The sequence below is a fragment of the Macrotis lagotis genome, chromosome 7 (genome assembly GCF_037893015.1).
Source record: "Macrotis lagotis isolate mMagLag1 chromosome 7, bilby.v1.9.chrom.fasta, whole genome shotgun sequence".
Classification (NCBI taxonomy): domain Eukaryota; kingdom Metazoa; phylum Chordata; class Mammalia; order Peramelemorphia; family Peramelidae; genus Macrotis; species Macrotis lagotis.
This window is the reverse complement of record NC_133664.1, coordinates 184,557,416-184,576,077: the sequence shown is the minus strand read 5'-3', so window position 1 is coordinate 184,576,077 and position 18,662 is coordinate 184,557,416. Positions and strand designations below refer to the sequence as shown.

At 34.4% G+C, this 18,662-nt stretch overlaps 1 protein-coding gene across 1 annotated transcript in view; it reads right to left on the bottom strand.

The window, feature by feature from the left end:
• ITPR2 (inositol 1,4,5-trisphosphate receptor type 2) overlaps positions 1-18,662 on the bottom strand; it is a 482,746-nt gene that overhangs the window by 373,241 nt on the left and 90,843 nt on the right. Inside the window, exons 3-5 of the mRNA XM_074195308.1 lie at positions 7,955-8,070; positions 3,447-3,533; positions 1,718-1,876 (exon numbers count right to left, since the gene is read on the bottom strand). Of these exons, the coding sequence (XP_074051409.1) occupies positions 1,718-1,876; positions 3,447-3,533; positions 7,955-8,070 (362 nt within the window). The remainder of the gene's footprint in view (positions 1-1,717; positions 1,877-3,446; positions 3,534-7,954; positions 8,071-18,662) is intronic.

The following is an 18,662-nucleotide window of genomic DNA, read 5'->3' as shown; positions in this document are numbered from 1 at the left end:
TTCTCAGCCATGCCTTTGGAGTACAACTATATGAAGATGACTTCTTTGCTATTGCATCTCACACACATTAATTTTAACCTGGGCTTTATCTTTTTTCAATAAAAATATGTATTTCAAATAGTTCATTACATTCAACTCTCTAATAACTCTTTAGATGTTCAGGAGACAATAAAGCAGAAGGAACAGAATGGGAAAAATGAAATTTGTAAACACAAAGCAAAAACCCCAAATCTCAATTTTAGCCAGATTTCAAACTATTTTCCCAAAGTCTTCAGAATTTTAATTCTTCATGTTTTGTTGACTTGTAGATAGAAGCCGTATTTAATAGTTAAGTGGACAAAAGAAATTAGTTAAGGATATGGATTGCCAAACCTAGATAATCAGTCCCTGAATATTTGAGAGTTGATTGTAATCAACAACACAATATCAAACTCAAATTACACATAAAATACAGACTGGGTGCAAAAAATATAAATAAATAAAGGGGGCTTTAAGATTTTTTTTTTAAAGAACTTGAGAAAATAAAATTTAAAGTGCATTACATTCTTGCATGCCATGCTTCACTCAACCTTACCTAGAGAGGTTTTAACATCAGATAATTGGTTAACCAAATTTAACCATCAAGCTTGCGTCCTGTGGGATTGAATTAGTACTTCAAAATTCACTGAAAGTATAGTTCAACTAGAAAAAATATGTAAGTTACCAAAATCTTTAAATAAAAATTACTTATCAAAGAATGAAACAATTCAAAAAGCAATAATCTTCCCCTCTTTTTCCATTGATCCACTGACACACGCTTAGCTTGTAACCTATCCTGAAAGTTTTCTATTCATCACCAAACTCACTAATTTTTCAAATCCATGACTATACTATCAAACCATTCATGTCATTTATTCATAGTCACCAAACCTATTCTTTCTTTTTAAAATCTCACAGTGAATTATTTTCATACAATATATATAAAACAAATGTTTCTAAACAATTGTTTTACATGAAGTTGCCATCTAGGAGCAGATACTCATCTATATTTTCCTCAAACATCATGTCTTTTTAAAAATGGTATTTTATTTTTTCTCCAATTACATGTAAAAATGATTTTTAATGTTCAGGTTTTTTTAAGTTTCCATGTCTTTTTTAAAATCATATTTTATTTTTACCCCAATTATATGTATAAACAATTTTTAACATTCAGGGTTTTTTAAGTTTTTAAGTTGCAAATTTTGCTCTCTCCCCTTCTGAAATGGTAAGCAATCTGATATAGGCTATACATGCCATATGTTATGTCTTAAGAAATCTATTCTTCTCAAATGTCAGGACATATACTCATTTAAAATAATAAATTCATAATTCTCTTAACTCTCCTTGCTAATTCAGTAAGAGAGGAAGTAAATATTTCTCTAAGTTTTATATCTCACTTGACTTTTCTAAGTTTTATATCTCACTCGACTTTGTTCTTTCCTAAACCTAAAAAGAAGTTCTAAACTTTTTTCTGAGCATCAACTTATTTAATAGAAACTTACCATATACTCCCTCATCAAACCTAGCTGGAAGCTGACTTTACTTATATTTACTATAAAGTCTTTTTAATGCATGTAAAAAGAATAGGTAAAAGTTCCCAAGTTATCTATTCCTAACATTACACTTAATCATTCTTTTGATTATAAAGTCATTCTCTTTGCAAATCCAACTTTTTCCATTTTAGATTATATTTACATACATTGTCACCTTCACTCCTCAGTTTCCAAAAGGGATGAATATAAAACCAAGACCCTTCATTTCCTGCAGCATCCAAGGATACCCGCATAGCATTCTTCTCCAGTAAGGCAGGCAAGCGCTTATTGACTGTTAGGTATTTGTTGCTTTTTATGTGCAGTAACTGTCAGGAAAACAAATAATTTCAGTTTCTTGCATATCCATTTGATAAAGTTTTATATTTGCATCACACGAATATCCACAAGTGCTTGAATAAGTGTGAAAGGAAGAAATCCTCTCACACCCACATCTAGTTTAATTTAAAAAACATTTTTAAACAGCTACTCTGTGTAAGGCACTGCACTAGGTCCTTTGGATTCAAAAACAAAATACAATTTTTTGTCCATTACTTCAGTTGATCTATCTTTTTCAAGTACATCTTTCTCAAAAGGACCTCACAAATTTTTTTCTTAAAAAAGGGAAATCAGAAATATTTTTATCCACCCAAAGCAGCAAAATTAAATTCCATGAAATTGGAATTAAATCATTTTAGCCTTCCTCAAACACTGGCTATAAAAATAGAATTCCAGTTTTAAAAAATACCTAAATAATATTTTCCTATTTTTTATTATAAACCAAGGAACACATTAAAAGTTCTAATAAAATGTGAAAAGATTACATAATTGGGTTCAGTTATATAATGTGTACACAGAACAACTAATAATAAAATTAGGCCTGCTTTTCAAATTATGAGAAGAGTATCATGTACCTTATTTGAAAATTGACATCTTTCTATCACTTTATAGGAAGATGGAATAGATTTCATCTTCAAGCTAAAAAGGATGAAGGACTACTATTTTCATTTATTTTGCATAATAGAGACTAGGCATTTTTCAACTTTTCAATAAAGTTGTTTCACTATAAACTCTAAAATTACATAAATTATATAAGGGTCTGTCTACATGAACCTGTACATATAAATATCCACAAGTGCTTGAATTATGTGTGTGCTGGACCTAGTTTATATGGGCTTGAGAAAGACATTAAATTTTCAGTGTGAGCATTTATATCTCATAAACATTTTTAAACAGCTACTCTGTGTAAGGCACTGCACTATGTCCTTTGGATACAAAAATAAAATAAAACTATGATAAACATTAACTAAAAACATCAAAACACTGCCATAATAATTTAGGCCTGAGGACATCATTTTAAATGCTTCAACATTATAACGTTCTGTTAATTTATATTTAGGGGGCAGCTAGGTGGCACAGTGGATAAAGCACTGGCCCTGGAGTCAGGAGTACCTGGGTTCAAATCTGGTCTCAGACATTTAATAATTACCTAGTTGTGTGACCTTGGGCAAGCCACTTAACCCCATTGCCTAGCAAAAACCTAAAAAAAAAAAGAATTTATATTTAGAACAGCTAAGTGGTGTAGTGGATAGAGCACCAGACATTTTCCAGGGGACAAATCTGACCTCAGATACTCTCTAGCTGTATGACCTTAGGCAAGTCATTTAACCCCAATGGCCTCAATTTTCTCATCTGTAAAAAAAAAACCTAGAGAAGGAAATAGTAAATTACTCCAGCATCTCTGCCAAGAAAATCCCATATGGGGTCATAAAGAGTTGGACATGACTAAAATCTACTGAACAACAATATTTATATTTAAGGAAAACTTATCACTTCTCTCACCAATATACCATGAAAATTTTAATTTTTAAGAGAAAAATCAATAAAATAGGAACTTACTTGTATGACATTACTATATTTAACAATTTCTCCCAACAGTTTCCTGTTCTCTGATTCATTCTGCTTTTGTTCCAGCTCTGCAGCATGCTGTAAAATAATTATCAGATCATCAATAAGAAAAAAGAATATCAAGGATATACAGTACTTGACAAGAAAGCTATTTGATGTGAAAATTGGTGATGTGAAATGATATTTGTGGCTTCCATAATCCTCTAAAAACCTCTAGGACCTGGAATCCTTCTTAGAAAGTTCTGGTCATCTTCAACCTTTTAAAATTCAAGAACAGGGGTGGCTAGGTGGCGTAGTGAATAAAGCACTGGGTTCAAATCCGGTCTCAGACACTTAATAATTACCTAGCCGTGAGGCCTTGGGCAAGCCACTTAACCGTTTGCCTTACAAAAAAAAACCCTAAAAAATAAAATAAAATTCAAGAATAACTTGAAGGTTCCCTAATTTTAATTTCCTCATGTGAAAATAGGAGGATGGGAGCAGCTAGGTGGTGCAGTAGATAGAGCACTGGCCTTGGAGTCAGGAGTACCTGAGTTCAAATCCAGCCTCAGACACTTAATGATTCCCTAGCTGTGTGGCCCTGGGCAAGCCACTTAACCCCATTGCCTTGCAAAAAAAAAAAAGAAAAAAGAAAAAGAAAAGAAAAAGAAAAAAGAAAAGAAAACAGGAGGATGGGGATGGGGGAGAAAGTATTAATAGCAAGATTGTTGTGAAGATCAAATGAAATAAATTGTAAAATGTTTTACAAAACTTAAAATATTATGTGGATACTTTTATTACCACTATTATTATAAGTCTTATAGGTTGAAATATTGATTTTTGAGGTAAAACTTACTAGTTATCAGAGGAAAATTTTAACCTGAAGCCCCAGACCTATCTGCACCCATAGGAAATCCAGTTCCTAAGATCCAAGGTCCAGAAATCCTTCTGAGTGAGTCCCTTGGGTCTCTTTGTCTTGCCTTATCAGATTTCTAGAAAAGTACATGGTTGGTAGGAAAAGGGGGAAGGAGAACATCTTCCTTTTTGGGAAAAATTTCCAAAAAGTGAATTCTGGATTTGGCACTTTTACCATCAAACTTTGATTATAGTGTTTCCCAACTTCTAAGGTATAAATACAATTTCTTCTCTATGACCTCAACAAGTAACTTAATCTCTCTGAGATACACAGTTTGGACTGGATGATCTCTAAAAGTCTTAAAAATTGTTTTTAGGGAGGTGATCTCCAAGATCCCTTATGGTTCTTACACATCCTTAAGACGATGAGTAGTCTACCAAGTTTTCTGAACAAGAGATGGATAAGATCCAAGTCAGATCTGGTCCTCAATTTTCTTAACTATAAAATAAAGGGGTTGAAATAGATGAACTCTAAGATCCCTTCTAATCTACAATTTCCATGATCCTATCTCACCAGGTAAGCCAACCAAAAATCAACCATGAATGTCAATGAAATCATCTCAGCTGAGTCCTCTGCATATTTTATGCATTACCAGAAGTAAAGATTCAGAGTAGAGCTATGTCAATAAATGTTTAACAACCAACTTTCCAAAAATGTAGGACACACAAGATTAATCTGTATTATTAGCACTTTCTCATCACTTTCTTCAGTCTAGACAATTAACAAAACAATTTGCCAGTTTATGAGATATAAATGCTCACACTGAAAATTTAATGTCTTTCTCAAGCCCATATAAACTAGGTCCAGCACACACATAATTCAAGAATTATCTAATGAAAGGATGACATGTTCATAATTAGTTATGTGAAAACTCTATAAAAAAATAGAAACAGGGACAACTAGGTAACTCAGGGGATAGAGCACCAGTTTTGTATTTAAAAGAATCTGAGTTCAAATCTGGGCTCAGATATATGATACTTAAATGACCTTGGGCAAGTCACTTAATCCTATAACCCTACAAAAAAGCAAAAGAGAGAGAGAGAGAGAGAGAGAGAGAGAGAGAGAGAGAGAGAGAGCCAGAGAGAGAGAGAGAGAGAGAGAGAGAGAGAGAGAGAAACAAAATTATTTCGGGGTGGGGTGAATGAGCCTAGTGACCTGAGAGATAAAGATAAATCACAGATAGAAACTACACTATGTATCAGAAATTTTATTTGATATAGTTTTAGACTATTTAAATAATGAGACAGTATAAAATGCCTAAGTTTACCTATCAAAACAGACACAGAAACTATATAAATATAAACATATTTATTGTTCATAGGTAGATATGGTCAGTATTTAAAAATGACAATTTTACCTAACTAATCTATTTTAATGCCATCCCAGTTAAATTTTTTTTGTTTGTTTTTTTTTAGGGTTTTTTGCAAGGTAATTTCTTGCCCAAGGCCACACAGCTAGGTAATTATTAAGTGTCTGAGATCAGATTTGAACTCAGGTACTCCTGACTCCAGGGCTGGTACTCTATCCACTATGCCACCTAGCCACCCCTTAATTAAATTATTAAAAAATTATTTTACTGGGTCACAAAAAATAATAATGAAGATCACTTGGAAGAACAAAAGATAAAGAATTTCAAAGAAACCAGGGGAGAAATAAATAAAACCTATATAGTCCAAGATAGAAGGAATAAAGAAAATTGGAGAAAACTTTCAGATAGTCTCTCAGAGAGAATATGATTGGGTTGGAATATAGTTGTGGTATAAGAAATGATGAGCTGGGGAAGCTAGGTGGAGCAGTGGACAGAGCACCAGCCCTGGAGTCAGGAGGACCTTAGTTCAATACTGGCCTCAAACACTTAATAATTGCCTAGCTGTGTGACTTTCAACAAGTCACTTAACCCCATTGCCTTAAATAAATAAAATAATAAACATAAACATAAAAAAAGAAATGATGAGCTGATTGATTTGGAAAAAGACCTAGACTTATGAAGGAAGATGCTATCTACTTTCAGAGAAACAGATGACAAGTGGAAATAAGCATAGTACATGGTGTATTTATATATATATATATATATATATATATGTATATATATAATGTATATAAATTCATAGAGCTCTGTATATGTATATATATTATATATCATACATATGTTTATATATACACTTAATTGTAGCCTTCTTTAGCATGTGGTAGAGAGGCAGGGAGGAGGAAAAATACAGTAAAAAGAGCACAGCAGAGAACAAGGGAAAACCTACATGGAAGCAAAGAAAAATTGGGCAGCATTAAAAACAATGTAGAGTATTTATGATACAGATTTTCTTGAAATGGAAATGTATTATTTTATATTGAATACTCTCTTTCATGCATATGGTGATGTTTTTTTTCTTTTCTTGTTTTGAATTTAAGTTTAAATTTGTAATTTTTTTAAAAAAGAGATGACTAATAACTGTGGAGACAGCAATTTATATTGAGTACTGAGATTGAAAGTCAAACTACAGAGTTAAGAGAGCAAGAAAAAGAGATATAGAGGAGCTTATTGTAAATAGAAAAGCTGGGCAAGCATGTAGACTGGTTCTTGAACGTCACACCTTGGCCATGAGGAACCACCCATTCAAAGGTATGGAGATAAAAGATGAATTAATGAGTATACGAAACAGCTATCAGGTCATAGTTAGAATAGAGAATGGGAAGAAAAATAACATGAAGTAAAGTTAGAAAGTTACATTGGAACAAGATTGTGGAGGGCTTTAAATGCCACTAAGCCTAAGGATTCTTTATTTTAATTCAGAGGCAAAAGGGACATACTCCAGCTAGGATTAAATTGATCATTCCTTTCTCCAAGATCCAAATGTTCTCCAGTTGGGAGCAGAGTCTCTCTTTAGTGGGTTTTGGCGAAATTTTCATCTCAAAACTCTCCACCTCTCTCTCAACCCCTTGCATGCCAGGAAATATTAATTGAGCACACCTCATGACTTTAAAATCTTATCCAGTTTATTTTTTCTTGTTATCATTTCACATATTTATGAATTGGTTAAAAGTTAGAGTAATATAAACCAATAGAGATGATTTCTATTCTTTTTATGTCCTTCTGAATTTTATTTTATTTTTTTATTAGAAAGATTTTATTTATTTTGAATTTTACAATTTTTCCCCCATTCTTGCTTCCCTCCCCCCACCCCCCACAGAAGGCAATCTCTTAGTCTTTACATTGTTTCCATGGTATATATTGATCTCAGTTGAATGTGATGACAGAGAAATCATATCCTTGAGGAAGAAAAATAAAGTATGAGATAGTAAAATTACATAATAAGATAACGGTTTTTTTCCCCTAATTTGAAGGTAATAGTCTTTGGTCTTTGTTCAAAGTCCATAATTCTTTCTCTGGATATAGATGGTATACTCCATTGCAGATAGCCCAAAATTGTCCCTGGTTGTTGCACTGTTGGAATGAGCAAGTCCTTCAAGGTTGATCATCCCCGCCCCCCACCGCCATGTTGCTGTTAGAGTATACAATGTTTTTCTGGTTCTGCTCATCTTGCAATTTCTGTTCTTAAACTAACTTTAACCTATGGACTCACAAATAATAACCTATAATAGGCCTTACCTGTAATTTCTTAAGCAATGCTGCTTCTGTATGGTTTCCTTGTTTAGCTTGCTTGGCTTTCCAGTATTGTTTCTGTGCAGAATAGCGGTTCATAGGGCACACTTTAAAAAGGCAATCTGTAACAAAAAATTTTAAGAATAAGCAATGCAAAATAATTTTCTCAATTCCTATCAGAACATTTACTATAGTGTTGCAATTTTTAAAAATGCAGTATGTCCACAGTATTCAGCTTAGAGATCATCCTGCCCAATTTCCTCATTACTCAATCTTTTTTTTAAGCTTTTTGCAAGGCAATGGGGTTAAGTGACTTGCCTAAGGTCACACAGCTAAGGTAATTATTATGTGCCTGAGGCCAGATTTAAACTCAGGTCCTCCTGACTCCAGGGTCAGTGCTCTAACCAGTGTACCACCTAGCTGTCCCCCAGTCATGTGATATTTATTAATGCCTTTGAGTAAGTTGACATTTACACTTTATCACATCATGTCATTTGTAAATATTTTGAAAAGAAAAAAACAAACTGTTTCCTAGAAAACTACACTAGAGATCTCCCTTCAAGATGACTTTGATTTATTAATAATAATTTTTTGAATACAGTTCCTCAAATAACTACAATATCATTTAATTCTATTTCCCACTAGTACATTGCTTTTGAGGGTTTTTTTAGACTTTTCCAGGAAATTCATTCATTAGGAAATCTCATTGTCCTGATCGAATCAGTCTAGGTAGTAACATCTCAGCAATACCCACTGCCCCTCCCTTTGGATGCTCTCAAGGACAGAACCATGAGCTCCAAAATCTCCTTTAAGGAGGGAGCCCAACATATTCATCTCTCCATATTTTCCACTAGCCTTACTGCTTTTGGAATTCCTCTTCATGCCTCTCACTACTCTTTTCATCTTCCTTTTATATGTTCTCTTCCTCATTAGTTTGTAAACTCCTAGAGGCAGGTACTAGTTTTCTTTTTATTTGCATGTATATTCCCATCACTTAGCACCTTGCCTTGCCTTTGGTGTTTAATCAATGTTCATTGAGGGACTTACTTGTTCACATCTCCTAACGTGTCTACAGGGATAGCATGAAAGCATGCATATCTATAGCATTTCTTAGGTTTATCAGTCTAGTAGACCTAGAAATGAAAGTCATCTGACAAGAACTAATTTGTGGATTATTTTTTCTTAAAAGAAAAAGGGATAAGATATGATTGATTTCTGCTATAAGGATCCAGTGGTATTGGAAACCACAATGTGAGGAAACTCTGTCTTCTAATCCAGGTCAGCACTTCTTTGCAATTTGAAATCTTAGAGAATCACCTACAATATTGAGAGATTAAATTGTTTGCACAGGTTCACAAAGTCCACCATGTATCAGAAGAAGACCTTGAAACCAGGTCTACCTGACTTCAAAACCAACTTTCTCTCCAATACAAAATGCTACCTTTTCAGAAGAAAAGAAGAACAAAATAGAAACAAATGACAATGTAAATAATGCTCTAACATGTACAAAGGATGTTCTTCACAATAACCTTAAGTATTACAAGATTATTATCCCTATTTGCATATGAAGAAACTGAGGCTCATAGAGTTAAGGAACTTGAAAGTAGGGGTCGGAGGCAAGAATGAAACTCAAGTCTTTCTCATTCCAAGTCCAACCCTCTTTCCATTATACAACTAAGTATTTCATTTCATTCACATTCCACAAACCTTTCATTCACCTGGCTCACAATTTAGATGTCATCCTTAACTATCTCACTCTCTGTGGTCACAATTTATGGTCATGTCCTTTCATTTATATCTTCCTAACATAGATAGATAGAGCTATATACAATGTACATATATGTGTATATATGCATATATGTACACACATATTTTTATATAGCATCTTTCTCTCTTCTGCCACTGGAACCACCCTGTTACATGGCTTCATCACAGTACACCTGGTCTGATTGGTATTCCTGCCTCAAGTCTCTTTCCCCCCCAATCCATCCTCTGATCAGTTATTAAACTGATCTTTCTAAAACAGATTTGACCATATCAATCTCAATCCACACATACATACTGAAAACAATAATGATTCCCTATTTGATCTTCAGAGGATCAAATATAAAATGCTCAGTTTGGCTTTCAAAGCCCTGCAGATTCTGGCTCTTTCCTACTCCCCTCCATAAGACTCTATAATCCAGTGATATTGATCTCCATCCTGTCCCTCATATAGGATACTCTATGCAGCATTCTAAATGACTGCTGGCTCCATGTCTGGAATTCTCCATCTCATTTCCACCAACTAATTTCCTTCAAGTCTCACTAAGTCCCACTTTGTTCTAGAAGCTTTTCTTCTCTAACCTTAGCATCCCCCCCCCCCCAGATTATCTCCTGTTTGTTATGTAGATATCTTCTTTGTACAGAGTTGGCTGTATGTTGTCTCTCCCCATCCCTGCCATTAGACTGTGAGTTCCTTAAGAGCAGGGACCTTTTTTGGCCTTTATTTTGCTGTTCCTTTCTGTTAAGAGGAATGCTTCTTTTTTTTATTTTTAGTGAAAAAATAGTTTCAAATCTAGAAAGATCTGAATTCAAATATTGCCTCTAGAAAGTACTGATTATGAAATAGTAGATAGGTCTCAATATCCTAGGAAACCCTCTAAAGACTATAAGATGCAATGAAGGCCCCAACCATTATCACTTGAGAGTCTCCTATAAAAGGAAACTCACAGGTCCCAACTCTCTCTTTGTTCTTCTTCCTGTACTCCTCTAGAGCAGTCATGTCAAACTCAAATAGAATCAAAGTCACTAAATCACACTAAAGGATACCGGTAATTAGAAAACCACAGTTTATTTATTATTATTATTAATACATAATTGCATCAAAATCAGATCAGAACTGTATCTTAATCTGATTTGAGCCCTATTCGGGAGTATTGTGGGCCTTCTGTTTGACACATTTCTTATTCAACTTTCAAACCATATAGGCAGGAGGTTTTTTTTTTTTCACTCTCCTTCAATTTCAACTTAAAACCTTTTGATCAGAGTTGCAAGCTTTTCCCAAAAATGTTTCACCAGCCCCTGTGAGCTGCACTTCATCTTCATTAATAGCTTATCATGCTTATATTTTAACCTCTACCCCCCCAAAAAATTAACTTCTTAGCTAACTGCTCACTTTTTAAAACTCTCTTCCGAATCTTTTTCTTTTAATCAAGTAGAGTGATTTTTTTAAATGCTTCCTGTGTACTCAAGATATTTCTCAGTAATAATATACCAACCACTACACAACATGTCCCTTCTTCCTCTGATCTTTACCATTATCAAATAGCAGTTGTGAATAATACTCACATTCAATGGATTAACCCCCCCCCCCAAAAAAAAAGGTGGCCTAACTCCTTACTTGGGAGGGAAAGTCTCATACTGATTGGTTTCCTACTCAGATCCATAGTTGAGTGGCTCCTTCCTTACTTTCTCTTTTTCACATTATTCTGCTTCCCACTAACCAATTAGCTTGATTGTTTATTTTTTTTTAAGTACTTTCCCTAGTGTTTCAAATAATACTTCCTTTCCTTATAACCCTCAGGGAAGAGACAAATATTCCACCACTATCACTTTCAGTCCTCCCACAGGACAGAGACCTTTAAGCAATACTAAGGTATAGCAAGCTACAGTAACAACCCCTCTAAGTGGCTCCATAGAAAGTTTTGCCTTGGCCTCCCAATAGTTGGAAAAAAAGAGTATAAAGGTCCTTTGATGTTTTTTTTCCTGGGACCTCTCTTGGCTATGTTTGTGGTCACTGCCCTAGCATACTGCCAGTTTTCTATAACTTTAATCATTTTTGAATGGCACTGGGAATTCAAGAACCAAGTTTGAGTCATTTATGGTAGGTTTCCTACCTTTTGTTTTACTACAACAGCACAATTTTCTCCCCTGCCTTCTGGGTGCAGCAATAGATATATATATATATATATATAATATCCCCACTTTTCACTTCCTTTTATATATTGTCTCTTTCCATTAAATTGTAAGTTCTTTGAAGACAGAACTGTCTTTCTTACTTCTATACCCTAAAACATAGAGGGCACTTTAAAAGTGTGTATCATAATTATGTTGTGGCATACTGCATTGGATTCTATTGTATTGTATACAGAAAATAATTAAACAGAAACCCGTTAATAAAGAGAAAACCTATCATAAAAATAGAGATGCAGCTATCAGTGTGATTCATTTTGTATTTCTAACACATAGTAGAATGCCTTATTCTGCATGAAATAGGTACTGAGTAAATGTCTGTCAAATTGATCTATTACTATAATAAGCAAGCTACCAATAAGATGCTATCTCTGAGATAGTGCCATAAAGGACCTGGCTTGTGATCACGCAGGTCCTGTAGACAAGAGACCTAGGTTCAAATGCTTTCTATTGCTTACAAGCTATGTGATCATGGGGAGTCACTCAAGCTCTGTCCAGCTCAGTTTCCTCATCTGTAAAATGTGGGTAATAATTGCAGCTACTTCCTAAATTATTCTGAGGATAAACTGAGATATTGACAACATTCTTTTCAAACCTTAAAAGATTACATAAAGGTTAGCTATTATTATTATTATTATTATTATTATTATTGTTATTATTAAATAAGATAATGTTCCTTTGCCAAGAAAACCCCAATTGGAATCACATATCCTACTCTTTGTGATTCCAATTGGGGTTTTCTTGGCAAAGATATTGGAATGATTTGCCATTTCCTTCTTTAGTTCACTTTACAGATGAGGAAACTGAGATAAATAGAATTATATGTCTTGCCTGGGGTCACACAGTAAAGCCAGATTTGAACTCAGGAAGACTAGCCTTCCTGACTCCAGGGCCAGCTCTCTATCCATTGCACCACCTAGCTACTGGAAATACTTAGAAAACTCTAAATACTTCAAAGCATTGGTGATCTCAATAATTTAATATTTTTATTCCTACAAGGAAAACCAATTCATTACTACCTTTTCATCCTTTGTGTTTCATATTCATATTTTTCCAAAGACCCTCCTGAGAGGTTCCTCTAGGTCCAGGATTCTGAACCTTCTTTGTGACATGTATCCCTTCTCAAAATAATTCCTCCTTGTCAAAATATTTTTTAAAAAATTCATGTACTCTAGGTTAAGAATACCTGCCTTACATCCTTTTCTTCAGTATTTTTCATCATATCTTTATAGTAAGTTGCAGTTGTTATAGTTATTATTAATATGATAATGATGTCATATGAGATAAAGGTGAAAAGAAGGTAATTACTGCCTGGAAGGATTTAAGAGTAAGACTTTCTTCATGAAAGAAGTGCCAGCTAAAGCAAGTTTTCAAGAATGAAAAGAATTTCAACAAGTGAAGAAGTTGGTGGCATTCTTGAGATCAGGAACAGTGGTGGTTCAATGTATATTTGAGGAAGGATGAGTAGTTCATTTTCTCTATAATACCAAGTACTTGGAGGGAAGAGCAATTTTAAAATAAGTTTGAAAAGTGAGGTGGCACCAGATCATAGGTTGACTCAAATGCTCAGAGTTGAGCTTTACTCAATAAGAAAGAGAAAGTTATAAAACAGTTTTGAGCAGAATAACATTAGTTAGATAAAGCATTTATTGTTCAGTGATTCAATTGTATTTGGTTCTTCATGATCCCTTGGATCATGGCACACTAGGCCCTTCTAACCTTCACTATCTTTCTAACTTTCACTATCTAACTAATCTTCACTAATTTTTGCCCAAGTTACCTAGCATGAGCATTCAAAAAATGAGAGGGAAGAAAAAGAGAAGAAGCAGGAAATTCTAAGTCTTGAGGTTATAGCAACTGTCTAGGAGGGTTGTACCTGCATCAGAAAGACCTGAGTTCAAATACCACCTCAGATATTTGACACTTTCTAGCTATGTGGCCCTAGGCAAACCTGACTGGCTCACATCCAGGGCCATCTCCCGTAGACTTGACTTATATCTGACCTCAGGACCTAGATGGCTCTGAAGGAGAAAGTGAGGCTGATGACTTAACACAACACTCCCTCACACAAATCCAATTCACTTGCTTATCATGGCATCATTTCTGTGATGTCATGATCTTCTTTGAGAATGAAGAACAACCATCACCATCATTTATGGTGATGGGAAAAAAATAAAAGGGGAGAGACACAAAGACAATTTAAAAGTGGAATCAACTGCATAAACAGTACAATCTGCTTTCCCCCCCCCTCTCCTCCACATTTTTGCCTACTACTTGGATGGTAGTTTTTCTGTCTCCTGCCTTCAATGGCCTTTCTTAAATAAATACAAAAAATATGAGTGAAAACCAACTGGAGAGAGAGGGAAAAAATGGCATAAGAGGATACATCATATTTCCTTAGGGACTAGATATCTGCTCATAAAAAACCATATTTTTATTCAACAAACTAGAGAATCTAAAATTTAACCAAATTTATTTTTACAATAAGAAACTAAACTTTAAAAGACAAACAAAAACATTCACAATTTCCTGGACACACCCTACATTCAGGCCCATGGAAAGGATTTTTCAAATTCTGGTATTTAGCAGAGTTTTTTTTAAAATGTATTCAACTCGAATATCCATTTCACCTCTATGTCTAAAAATTATATAACATACTTAAGTATCATCACTCTACAAAAAAGGAACCAGAAATATGTTTTTTTCAAATTAAACCTTATTGTGGTAATAAGCAATCTCCAATTTTACAGAAGTGATCAAAAAAGTTAGTTGTACATAACTTTTAAGGTCTCAAGGAATTTTTTTTCAATTTTTTGAAAGAACAATAATTAACATGATTTCTTTTATGGTTTGTAACCATGAACACAGAGAAAATATTTATCTATCTCCTAAGAGCCTATAAGACTATTATTACTTTATTGATTTCTGAATTTTAAATTACTCACATGGAAGAGGAAATATCCTCTAAATAACTGTAAACACCACTCTAACATTTCTAGGTTCAGTTATTACTTAATAAAAGCCTACTTAGAAAGTAATAAGTACTGCATACATGTGAACCAGGGCAGTATTCCCTGCTTCTTTGCCTGATGGGAAACCAGAGAATTAAACTAGTGATTTACCTGTATGAGGTAAATTAGCTTCAAAATTTCTTATTTGCTACATAACAGTAACTGGGAAGAAATTATTTCAACTTTCCCAAAGTTCAAGAGGATTCAAAGTAGCACTAACCACTAAAAATCTACTTCCTGTTTTGTCTGTGCTGCATCAACTAACAGTTGTCAAACTCTGCTTTGAATATAATTCAGTTCCCCAAAGAACAATTTCAGATAAAATGAAGCCGTTGTAACCACTATGTAATGCTAATTTGCTACATCTGCAAAAAAGACAAGTTGAGTTCATTTAATTCCACCACTGCAAACCTAGGAATGGAGCTTCTTTGGGGATTGATGGAGTTCAAATCCCACAAGACATTTTATCTCAGTTTCTTCATTTGTAAAAATGAAGATATTGGATACATGATGATGAGATTCTGCCAGCTCTACATCTATGCTCCCTATGATCCAACGTATAAACTTTATCCATTCCAACTCATGAACCACCAAAAGCTACATATTTGACATTGTAGTTCCAACAGACAACAACATCATTTGTTTCCATTTTCATCCCCTTCAGGAAGCAAATATTGCTATCTATCTTCTTCAACCTACCTCACTCTTGCTGGCAGCAGAGCTAGTAAGGAAACAAGTTTAGAACACATTCAAAAATGACTTTGCTCCGTAAACTGGTTTTTGTTGTTGTTGATAGTAAAACAATCAATAAATCCCCCAGTGCCTTTCCCTTCAAAGTGCATCTAGTACAATGTCTTTGATCTACAATCCTTCAAGCAATAACTTTATACACTGGGCAAAGAGATGACTCTAAGACACTCAGCTCCCTAAGGTTTACTTACAGCTTCTAGCAGCAAGGGGCAAAGACTTGAAGTTCTCTGGATATATATAGTATTTTTACATAGGTGTGAGGCTACCACCCAAGAGCACCATCATTTTGGGGGAGGTAAGTAGTCAAAACAGCCTACATCAAAGCCTGATGTGTTGCTCTCTTAATAAGCATATCTATAAATTAAATAAGTAAAAATACTTCTTTAAAACATTAACCAAAATAAAGGAACATTCTCTATATCCATATGTGATATGAATAAAATATCAAAATGTGATCTCCTATGCCTCCAAGGGAGTAAATATTGAGTTCCCCTTAAATCCCAAGAACTCTCTTTTAAAGAGAAAGACCACAGTTAGGGGTGTGAATGTAAAGTATATGTGGCAGTCAGTTTCCTGAAACTTTTTCCTTGGGTCAAGCTGAAAATCAATTACAGTCCTTTTCTTGTCTCTGTTGTCATCTTTATGATCCAGATAAGCAATTCACTATATTATGACTGCCAGCTCTAGAGTTGCTGTCTACCAATCTCTTCTCTTCTAACAATACTCAGGACTCTCTCAGTTATACTTTTGAACAGACAAGAACACTGCACTATCTAATAAGATGAAACTAAATCAGAGAAAGCAGATCCAGTGCTTAGCATGGTGCTTGGAACATATTAGGCACTTAACAAATGTTTATGGACTCAAATGTAAGACAGAGGTGGTATGTATAGCAGTTCATTTGACACTATCCAAAGGTTTCTGTGAACCACAGCCTCAAAATAAGGGTAACCAAGCGTCTCCTTCAGAGAGATTAGAAACTTACTGTCTCTTGAAAAACAGAGAAGCTAGAAGTTAACAGTTTGGAGATGGGCCAAGTTTAAACTTGATTCTATGAGATAAACTACAAAGAAGTCAGAGAGAAAGAAAATGAAGCAGATCTTTTTTGGCAGAATTATCTAAACTATTCTTTTATGAAGACATATAAAGGGAATTTTATGAACATCAAAAGGAAAGGTGGAATGAGACTCAGTGCTGGCTTAAGAGATCATTTTCTTGTCATGGACAGAGATAAACTGGAAAAGGTAGAAAGAATTTTTCCTCTTTCCTTATGAAAGAATTAAAACCTTCATTTCACAAAGAAGATAAAGAGGAGTCTTCAGAAGAGATACTATTTATCATCTTGAGTGGGACTGCATTCTCTGAAGACATAAATATAGTGAGCATTTGGAATGGCTCTATTAGCTTTCTCTGAGCAAAAATATTATAAGTAATTCTTTGTTTTTATTTCATCATCAATGAATTATATATTTAATATCTTTGATATTTGTTGATCCTAAGAGATTAGAGAATTTACTGAAATAAGAATAGCTATAGAGATAAACCTAAAAGAGGTTTCTATAGTTTATTAAGGAGATTATATTTGATTAACTGGGGTAGGGGCTCTAAGCTGATTGAGAAAAATAAGGAAATTTTACTGATTAACGCATCATTTTGGATTACCCTAAATTTTGTGCTAGAGAGATTAAATATGGGAACAAGTAAAGCAGTTGAGCTACAAATGATGGGTTGATTCCGAACCCTAAAACCCTGATACATTAGCAGACAACACAATTTAGTAGCCAACAAAGTTATTGTGAGAAGCACAGAGTTCAAGGATGTAAGGAGATAGTGGCCATTATACTGTCTTCAGAGAATGCAGTCACAATTGAATTACAGTGTTCAAGTTCTATGTACTTTATTTTTAAAAAAGAATATTGGTAGATTGAAGAGCATTCAAACCAGGGTAAACAGAAGGGAAGGGGCTTTTAGGTCATGTCATAAAAGGAATGGTTGAAAAAAATTGTAGATGTTTAACACAGAAAAAAGAGTACATAGAACTCTCTAGAAACCTGTGGTAGTACAGTGCACTGAGCTCAATTCTGGAAGAGTTGAGTTCAAATCTGACTTCAGATACATACTGTGTGACCCTAAGCAAGTCACTTTATCTCTGGTTGCTTCCAGTTCCTCAACTGTAAAATGGGAATAATAACAATATCTACCTCACAATATTGCTGTGAGGATCAAATGAGACAATATTTGTGTCTTTAAAAAAACTCCTGGCAGAGTGCCTAGCCCAGAATAATGCTTTTTTTAACCCCCTTTCTCTTCAATTATTTGAAGGCTGTCACATGGAGGAAAAATTAAATGTGTACTATTTGGCTCCAGAAGGAAGAACTAGAATCACTGAGTATAAGTTACACAGATAAAAATTTAAGATAAATATAAAGAAAAACTTCCTAAAAATTAGAGCCACACAAATGAGGAATAGATTATCCAATAGTATAATTGGTTCCCCTTTCTTGGAGATCTTATGACAAATAAGATGAACACTTATTCAGTATATTGTTGAGAGTTCTTTTTTTTAAAATGGATTAAATTAGACGACTTTAAAGTTTCCTCCAATTCCCAAATTCTTTGATCCTTTTACTTACTATCTCCTCCAGAATCCAGCATCATTCCTCTAAATATTCATTCTGCTCCCCTCCTCATCAGTTCCTTACCTTCTGCCTGTTAACATATTCAGATTTCCTCTACACTACACCTTTAAGAATGTAGCAACCTTCTCACTCCATCTGCTCTCCCTCTACCTACTCCAAGACAAATTTTATTGGGGGTAATAAGGAGTAAGAAGGGATACAAAAGTGGCTGGGGCAGTTCTATGAAGATCAAGTTTCTAGAGGACCTGGGGCAATAGCACCATGGCTCTTCCTCAGGGTTGGCTGTTCAGTCACAGAATCACAGAATTTGTGAGTTGGTGGTGATCTCATTTATCATCTGGCCCAGTTCACATAGGAAAG